Here is a 10,385-nt window from a genome sequence, read left to right as displayed (position 1 = left end):
GGATCTTTAATACAAAAACTGACAGTGCAAATTTTGTCAACAATGAACCAAATATGACTATCCTAGATTTGTACACTATTTATGCCTGAATTCATAAAGACAAACATCTTCAACTATAAGCATTCTTCTTGGAATTGTAAAAATATTCATGGGAATGCTAGTTTTCATAACTGAGGTTATAAAGCTGACATTTTAGGGGAATGAATCTCCCCTAGTGGTTTGTGTGCCTATGTCCAGAAATAGTAAGGGAAATATTTGAAGAAGCTCCTCTCTTTGTTGTAAAAGAAAAATTTGGGTGGAAAATTATATACACTCTAAATTAGACTCTTATATCTCCAGAATTCCTATCTCAACAGAGAAGGTGGATATGACTGTGGGTAACTACTCTTTGACAACTGAATTTATCCTCATAGGATTTATGGATCACCCAGAGTTGAAGAGCCTTCTGTTTGTGGTGTTTCTTACTATCTATGTGATCACCATGGTGGGGAATCTTGGCCTGGTGGCATTGATTTTTATGGAGCATCATCTTCACACACCAATGTACATCTTTCTGGGCAACCTGGCTTTGATGGATTCCTGTTGTTCCTGTGCCATTACACCAAAGATGTTGGAGAACTTCTTTTCTAAGGACAGAAGCATTTCCCTTTATGAATGCATGGCACAATTTTATTTTTTTTGCTTTGCTGAAACTACAGACTGCTTTCTTTTGGCAGCAATGGCCTATGATCGCTATGTGGCCATATGCAGCCCACTGCAGTACCACACCATGATGTCAAAGAAACTCTGCATTCAGATGACCACAGGGGCCTACATAGCAGGAAACCTGCATTCCATGATTCATATAGGGTTTCTCTTTAGGTTAACTTTCTGTGGGTCAAATCAAATTAATCACTTCTTTTGTGATATTCTTCCATTATACAGACTCTCCTGTGTTGACCCTTATGTCAATGAACTGTTATTATTTATCATTTCAGGCTCAATTCAAGCCTTCACCATAAGCAGTGTCTTAATATCTTACTTCTACATTCTCTTTACTATTTTCAAAATGAAATCCAAAGAGGGAAGAGGCAAAGCCTTATCTACTTGTGCATCCCACTTTCTCTCTGTTTCAATATTCTATGGTTCTCTTCTCTTTGTGTACGTTCGACCACATTCAGATAAAGAAGAGGATAAAGACTTACCTGTTGCTATTTTTTATTCTCTAGTAATCCCTTTATTAAACCCTTTTATTTATAGTCTAAGAAATAAGGAAGTAATAAATGCTATGAAAAAAATTAACGTTTTTCAAAAGCATGCAATATTGAGAAAGTAGAAAATGACCACTTTGTACATAAAATATTCAATTACTGATCATGATCGTATAGGAATCAAATAAATAAGTTCAGCAAGCAGAGATTCTGCTACAATGTATTCCAAAATCTAAGCTACTAGCTCCCAGCAAGAATGAACTAAATGAGTTTTTTTGAGGTCACAAATGGTGTCACAAAGAAATTATCTAAACTATTAACTAATTGTTTCAAAGGATAATGAGTTATAATTTTCAACAAATACAACAAATACTAGGAATAGAAGTCAGTGTATATACAGATCACCTCCATTTAACATTGTCGACAAATTTCTGGAATTCCAAAGCGTAATCTTACAACCTCTGGCACATTCCAGGTTCTGAAGAATTAATCCCTTCCTAAAAAACACCATCTGTGAGAAGTAAACTGAATATATTTGATTCTCAATTTTCTTTGAGTTTATGCAAGAGAAAGTATTGAATATTAACACACAATATCTATTTTAAAATCAAGAATATTTTCATCCTTAAAAGGGCAAATTTTGGTATATATCTTTTACCACATTAAAAATATTAAGAACAAGAAAAGACTACTAATAAAAATGTATAATAAAAAAAGACTATTTTCATCTTTAGTGTTAGTTAATTTTACTCTCAAGTTCTTTGAAATACAGTATCTGTATACTGGTGATTTATCAATCAGTAGTTGAAATAGATGGTATTTGTGGATTGGATATCCATATGGATTTGGGTATTTTCATGTAGTTTGATTAGGGTGTCCATCGAAAATGCAGTGTAATCCTGAATACATTAACTAATTGAAGGGGTTTTTCCCTCTGATATTACTTATCTTGTTTGTTACTAGGAATACCACCCACCTGTAGTGATTCCAGTGTAAATTACTTATATATTTACAGTGTTAACAAAAAGTTGGAGATGCTGTAAAGCATAAATGAGGCACAAAATAGTGAAAATCCTAAATACCTAAAGAAAAGTCTTTATTGATCACTTACATTGATAAGTATGAAAGAAAAAAATAATTTACTGAGAACATGTTATCTGCCAGGCACAAAGCTAGATCTTTCATATATATTACCTACCACCTGATTAGACATGAATTTTCATGCTTTTTCTCAGTAAAAACCTCATACTTTGAAACATTGAGTAGCTTGCTCTAGTTCATCCAGGTGATTCAGATTGAGCTAAAATTTGTATCAATGCTGCTTGGGAGTTCAGGAAATGGAGAGCCTCGTCACTTTGGGTATTTAGTCCTTACGCATTATCAGTGGTAAGATGTGCCATAAAAATGATTTTTTAAAAATGATGTTTGGAGGAAAGAAGGAGTGAGTATGACCACAGTTGATGTGTATGAAAATAAGTGGGACACTGGGAACAGGGGGTGAAGGAGGTGAACCATGGACAGAGTCAGAAAGCTGACAAAATTGCTGTTAAGAGCTGTTGCCAAATATGGGAAATAAGGGTGGAAGGGGATCAGGTTACTGAGAATCTTAAATGTCACCCTGAGGAGTCTGAATTTATATCAGAGGAATCAGAACCGAATTCTTCCTAGAACCAGGTAATATGATTGTATTTTTCAGAAAACTAATCCGGCAATTGATTGGAATGAAGCTAGAAGCAATGAGGCTAACTTCACAAATTCATATATTAGATGATGAGAGATGAAAGTGGAGGATAAAAGGAGAGGACTGCACAGATATAAGCAACATTTTAAAGAAAAAATAGTAAACTGTAACTACTGGATAATAAAATGAAGGCCTATCTTCTTCCCATGAGTAACAACCTAGTTATAACTGATTTCCTATCACTAATACCTAAAAATTTATCCTTGATAAATACTGAAAAAGGTATCTGACACATTTGGCCATTCACTAGCCATTTTCTTTAATATATTTTATGTAATTATTTTTTTAAATTTTTTATTATGTTATGTTAGTCACCATACCGTACATCATCAGTTTTTGATGTACTATTCCATGATTCATTGTTTGCGTTTAACACCCAGTACTCTATGCAATATGTGCCCTCCTTAATACCCTTCACCGGGCTAGACCATCCCCCACCCCCCTCCCCTCTGAAACCATCAGTTTGTTTCCCAGAGTCCATTTTATGTAATTATTTAACTTAATTAATAAAGGTTTGTTATTTTTAAACAAGTCAACAAATATTTTTAATTTCTTGGTTTAATTTCTAATATTGCAAATACTGTTAGATAACAACCACATACACAAAGCTCTACAGGGTCCTAAACACTTTTTTTAAGAGTGTAAAGGAGTCCAGATACCGGATTCGATGAATGCTGTTCCTTTGTACCACTCTCTATTTTAGGGGATATTTTAGTTGTCAGATTCACATGCACTGATCCCTTTCCCTTTTCCGGGGGTACCACAAATTCTGTTTATGTATTTCCGCACCACCCACTTCCAACCCTTAGCAACAATGAAGCCTACAGGTCTGTTAAGGGAAGAGCCTGTGACTTATTTGGGGCCAATGAGACAAAAGAGGTAATTTTGTGGACGTATCTGGGATATATGTTTCCTCTATTTTAAAAGAGAGCCACAAAAAAAAGGTAGTCTTTCTTCCTCTGAACGTCTTGCTGTGTGGATATGAAATCTGGCACAGTCTACAACCATTTTGCCATCAAAAGAGAAATCAGTCTGGAGATGAAGTCCACACACAAGGGAGGGCATAGCTGAGGGAATCACAGAGAAACAGACCCAGTGTCCCCGGAATTAATCATCCCTCCTCGTTTTAAATCCAATAGATCTTCTTACTGTTAAACTTGTTTGGAAAAAATGCTTTCATTGCAACAGAATAAATATTAACTGATACATTCATGTCTCTTGCCTCATCTCTCATTTTCTGCTTTATTTTAAATTAATTCTCAGACACCCTTTAAGCTTACAAATAACTTTTCATCAGTATCCATTTAACTACTCAGCACAATATTACATTTTTTACTTTTATTTCTATATTTTAATTTCCAATACCCCACTGAGAAAATGGGGACAAAAAGGTTTCATAATTTGTCCGTAGAATATTAAGGTGGAGCTCAGGGATCAATTCTAGGGATCAAAACCAAAATCCATGCTCTTAACCACTAAGTCATATTATACACAACTTAGAGAAGTGAAAGTAGCAAGAGAGGAAAGCTTTCAAGAAACTAAGCTAGAAAGTGGTCAGAGAAATAGGGCAGAGGGTCAAAAAAAAATTCGAATCAGTGACATTTTCCTCTAGACTTATTTTGAAAAATTTCAAACCTACAGAAAAGTTGAAAAAATACCCATGATTTTTTTTAAATCAAGATTAACATTTCACAACATTTGCCCAATAATCCCACTGCAAATGTGTACATATACATATTTAATACATTCATGTATATGTGTCTATACGTGTACATGAGATTATGCTAGTTTACCCATAAATTCATCAACATTTATCTAAAAGAACAAAGACATTTTCTATATTGTCATCTCATTCTTTTAAAGATCTTATCTATTTATTTATTTATTTATTTATTTATTTGAGAGACAGAGAGAACAGAGAGACAGCAAGAATGAGGTGGTCGGGGTTGGCTGGAGGACAGGAGGAGAGGGATAAGGAGGCTCCCCCCTGAGCAGGGAGCCCTAGGTTCATGGGGCTTGATTCCAGGACCCCACCTGAGCTGAAAGCAGACACTTAACTGACTGAGCCACCCAGTCTCTCCTGTCATATCACTATTATCTCAAAATTTTTCCCAATTTTCCCCAAATTGTCCTTCTTAGCAATTTATTTTCTCATCAAGAATTCAATTAAAGGCCACTATTTTGTTTTATTATCATTCTTTAATCTCCTATAATCTAGACGAAACTTCTTACTATTTTTTCTTTTCATGACATTTAAAATTTTTAAATATTTATATCAGACATCATGTAAAATATCCATCTCTATTTTTTGTGATGTTTCCTCATGATTATATTGAAATTAAATAATTCAGGTATCACAGAAATGTGGTTTTTCTTTTCCCATCATGAGGCCTATCACAGTAGTCTGTCTTGTTAAGTGATGCTGTTCGCTGATTACTCCATTAAGGTGGTACCATCAGCACTTTCTATGATAAAGATAACTTATTTCCTTGCTATTAAAATCTAATCTGTAGGGTGGTACATTGACACCATGTGAATTTCTTGTTCCCTAATAATTTTTCATCAACAGTTTTAGCATCTAATGACAATAATTTTTTGAACCAATAAATATCATTGAAAGCAGAAAACTGGTGATTGTTTTTCCTCAAGTGTTCTCTGGCTTCATTCTGAGAAATAAGAAATTTACCTCAAAGACTTTCTGTAAATTTTTAAAAATTTTTCAAAAAGTTCAGATGTATAGACTATAATAAAGATAGTATAGAGAATTCCCATATATGACACACCCATTTTCCCATGTCATTAATAGCCTACATTACTATGGTACCTTTGTTATAATTAGTGAGCCAATATGATACATGATGATGAAGTGAAATTCATACTTGACTCAGATTTCCATAGTTTAACCTAGTGTCCTTCCATCCAGAATCCCATTCAGCATAGCACTTTATATTTAGTCATCACGTCCCTCTAGTCATCAGGTGCCTGTCATAGTTTTTCAGACAATCCTTGATTTTGATGTCCTTGGTAAGTCTTGAGGAATACTAATCAGGCATTCTGTAGAATGTCCCTCAACTGGAATTCTTCCGATGATTTTCTCGTGATTAGACTGGGGTATAGCTTTTGAGGAGAAAGGCCACCAAGGTAAATCACCATTCTCATTACATCCTATCATTGGCAAATACTGTCCTCATAACTTGTAACTCTTGATGTTGACCTTGACCACGTGGCTGACATAGTATTTGCCAGGTTTCTCCATCGCGAAGTTGCTCTTTCTCTACCTTCTCTTACTGTGTTCTTTGTAAGGAAGTCACTACCCACAGCTCACACTTACAGAGAGGAAAGAAATGGACCACCTCCCTGGGGCAAAGTATCTATACAAATTGGAATTCTCCTGCATGAAATATTTGTCCATTCACCTCACTTTTTATATTTACAATCCTCTATTTACATCATTATACAATCATGGTTATTTATTCTATACTTTGATATAATTAAACACTACTTTATTAATTTTGCTCCTCAAATCATTCTAGCTTTTCCCAGATTGATACAATCTTTCTGGATTACAAATAGGCAAAAAAGATTTAAAACCTCTGAAATATTCAAGCTCAATGATCCAGACATTTTACTTTTAAAAGATCAGAGAACAAAGACATATTTAAATAGGTATTACTTAGTAGCCTGTTCATGATAGGTGAAAATAGAATTAAGCAAGATATCTATCAAGAGGGAATGAATTTAAAATGGTACATAAAGCCTCATGGTAATTACAAAGCAAAAACTACAATAGGTACTCTAAAGATAAAGACAAGGGATCATTGCTGGGCACTCACACATTCTACTCATTCCCACAGCTCCTGTTCATTCCCTGGATGTGCTTCTCTCAAGACTTATCAGGCAGGACCATATTTCTTTCTCTCAAAAGCGAGAAATATTTCTAGAAAGATCAACAAAGCATAAAAGAATATACAACAAATGGGTCAATTCCAATACCTATCTTTCCCATAATTCAAATTACACAGCATCTACTTCTTGACACTGTCCCTGAAATCCTTTGGTCTAAATGTTCTACTGACATTGGACACACACTCTCTGCTTCTTCGATAACCATTCAGATTGACTCTTCTAAGCCCCTTCCCAATTTTAAGCAATACCCATTGAATGTTAAGCCGTTAAAATGATTAAACTCACAATTGAGGAATATTAAATAAGGGTTTAATTAATCCATGCACTAGCCCTTGTAACTTCACAATTCATCCTATACAAAAACCTCAAGGAAAGGATAGAGATTCGTGCAGAGGAAGAGGAATAAATAATGCTTATACCTTGGCACCCAGTTGTCCCAAATCCTCAGACTTTAAGTCTATTTCCCTCAATAGTAACACTAAGGGATCTCTATAGTACCTTTTGCAGTATACCAATGGATCCCAGAAAGTCAATTTTTATTTCCTTTAACTTGGGAAAAACAATATACTTGGACAGGCATGCCACAGGGCTACACTGAAAGCTCTATTTGTTTTTCTCAGATTTTAAAAGCTGACACACATGATGCAAATTATCCAAAGACTCTACTATCTTGCAACACGAGGGTGAGGTTTTAACTCAAAGGTAGAGAGGCCCTTAGGATATTATGGTCAGCAGTTAGACTCTGTGGCCAAAGGACTGCCACGCAATATAAGAGCCATAGCAGCAACGGCTAGCCTGCTGGAGAGTGTAGAAGAATTAGTCTCGTGCTCCCTGTTGACTACAGATGTTCCTCGTTCTGTAGAACCTCTGCTAACTCTCACCATGCTCAATACCTGTCTGCTAGCAGATTAATTTCCTATGAAATCCTCCTGCTTTTACTTCCAAATGTCACCATCACCAGGTGCCATCCTTGACCCCAGCTACTCTTCTCCCTCTTCCGACAGATAAGACTCTTCATGACTGTATTGCAATGACCGGCCAAGTACTAACCTCCAGCCTGGATCTTCAAAAAACTCCTATTCGCAATACTGAGTTCTTTTGGTTCCCAAAGACTCTACTATTGCAACATTGTTGCAATATGAGGGTGACTTACTTCTTTGTTCCCGTTCAGAAGAAGCTTGAGAAAACAAAAGTATCCTTTTACTATCCATTTGCAAAATGGTTCATATTTGAAAGGAAATGAGGGAATATCACCCAGGCCATGTTCTAACTTCAACTACTGAGGTTACTGAAGCAAGCCCCATACCAGAGGCTTCTCCGGCCCAAGAGACTGAACTTTTTCCTTTCACACAGGCCTGCCTCTTGGCAAAGGATAAAATAGCCAACATGTACAGAAGATAGGTGATATGCTTTGGGGGCTGCACACTATTTCAGAATGCTTCAGAAACAGGATTTCTAACTTCTACTGGGGAACAAATTAAAAATAGTTCTAATGTCCTGAAATTACTTGATCAACTCAGCAACCCAAACAGCAACCAATAATTAAAGTTTCTGGTCATCACACAGCAAAAGTAGAGGAAAATTAGGGCAATCATATGGCATGCCGCAGCAAAAAACTACAACTTTAGAAAATCACTTCATATTAAACGTAACGTCTACCTTAACTCCCTTTGAAACCTTAAATAAATTCCTTTTGGGTGACCTGAAACAATTAATTAAGGATAATCAACAGAACGTCGCTACTAATGAAATAAAGAAGTAGACAGAATCAAACTGTAAATTTGATCCCAACACTCAGCTTTGGTACAACCCAAATAGGCAGCCTGTCCTCCATGACTGCCTACAGAAAATGATTTTAAACTTCATCCAGGAAATAACCCCTTGGAACACAGATAAAATGACAGATTGGGGAAAACAGTATTTTTGGAACCTCGCTCATAAAACTGCAGCAGAAAATTCCCATTGTTCTTTTACTCGCCACACACATAATCCTGGGAAGTCTAGTCAAGCTCCATGAGGTATTTCCCATTACCTTTAGGACCTTTTGAAGTTTGGCAATTGGATTTTAACCACATGCCCCCCCCCCACAGGATACAAATATGTACTGGTAATAGTATGCATGCATGCTCAGTGCGGGGAAGCCTGTCACTGCATCTGCAGTAGCCCGGGTACCATTATTAGAGAAAATCATACCTAACTAGGGAATTCATCTGAATTACATAGTGATGAAGGAATTCATTTCACAGGACAAATAATCAAGGCATTGTGTGAAATGTAATCTATTCTACAGCATTTTCACTGCACCTACCATCCTCAAACATCGGGGTCAACAGAAAGAACCAATGGCATAATTAAAACACACTTAGCTTAAATTTTAGAAGCTTTTAATTTACCCTGGTCTATGGCTCTGCCACTTATGTTATTAAATATAAATTCCGCACCCTTTGGGAAACATATACTCTCTCTCTTCATCACAATGGAAAACCTATAACACTAGGCTCTGACACCTATGGGCCCAAAGGAGAAATGCTTGAATAGTGTAAAGAATGGATAAAGGCTTCAAAGAAAAATGCATTCCTGGTAGAAAAACCTTCTCCCACCATGCTCCCATGAAGACCTCCTCCACCATGATCTATAGCCTAGAGATTCTGTCTACCGAAAAAGACATCTCCACAAAGACACTGTACAACCCTGATGGAAAGGACCCTACTGGATACTGTTAACCAACCCTTGCACAGCTAAGCTCAAAGGCACTGACTTTTGGATTCATGTTTCTCATGTAAAGAAAGCTCCAGCCCTTCAGTGGACATCAGAACCAACTGCAGACCTAAAACTCATAGTGACTCAGAGTTGAACCAGAGGACATCTGTGTACACAGCTGTCCCAAGACACTACAACAAGGTCTGTTTACTTCCAAATCCTTTTTTGGTTCCTTATACCAATAACTTGTTATTTTCTTTATTATCCTTTTCATAATCGTCTTACTGGGGAAGCTCCTTTATCTACTTTTCTGTGAAGGACTATGACACCATTTGTAACGTGTATCCTGTACTCCTTCTTATGGAGCTGTTCACACAAAGTGAAGAATTCCAAGAATGGGTTTATACTTGGCATTAAAACTTGGAAAGCACCCCTTAGATTCTTTGGGAAATTACTTATGAAGGACTATTGAAACATTTGGGGTATTTGTCCCAATAAGTATTCTAATGCTTTTTGCTATGTAACAGTCGTATTTTTTGTTGTTGGTAGTGGTGGTGGTAAAAACCCTATGGTATTGGGGAAAAAACCACTATTTTCATATTGGTTATTGCCCTACAGATTGAATCTCTTGCCTCTTAATTGCTCTAGCCTGCCTGGAACTCATGTACTAGCCAACATATCCTTGTCTAAGTTCTCCTTACAACGACCTCTGTTATTAGGAATAATTCTAGCCCCTGGGTTAACATTTTATTTTTTTCTTGTGACCCTCATTGCTGATGGTCAAACCTTATCACATCCTTTTGCTCTTTACCCTGCAAAAATTTCTGATTCTGCAAACCTGACTGTTG

The 10,385-nt window shown here is 36.3% G+C and overlaps 1 protein-coding gene across 1 annotated transcript; it reads left to right on the top strand.

The window, feature by feature from the left end:
• The first annotated feature begins 367 nt into the window (after nucleotides 1–367).
• On the top strand, nucleotides 368–1,315 carry LOC125281482 (olfactory receptor 5K1-like). The gene has a single exon (XM_048215069.1). It carries the CDS (start codon nucleotides 368–370, stop codon nucleotides 1,313–1,315), a length of 948 nt encoding a protein of 315 aa, XP_048071026.1.
• The last annotated feature ends 9,070 nt before the right edge of the window (nucleotides 1,316–10,385 follow it).

The sequence above is a fragment of the Ursus arctos genome, unplaced genomic scaffold (genome assembly GCF_023065955.2).
Source record: "Ursus arctos isolate Adak ecotype North America unplaced genomic scaffold, UrsArc2.0 scaffold_4, whole genome shotgun sequence".
NCBI classification, from domain to species: domain Eukaryota; kingdom Metazoa; phylum Chordata; class Mammalia; order Carnivora; family Ursidae; genus Ursus; species Ursus arctos.
This window is presented reverse-complemented; position numbering and strand designations above follow the sequence as displayed.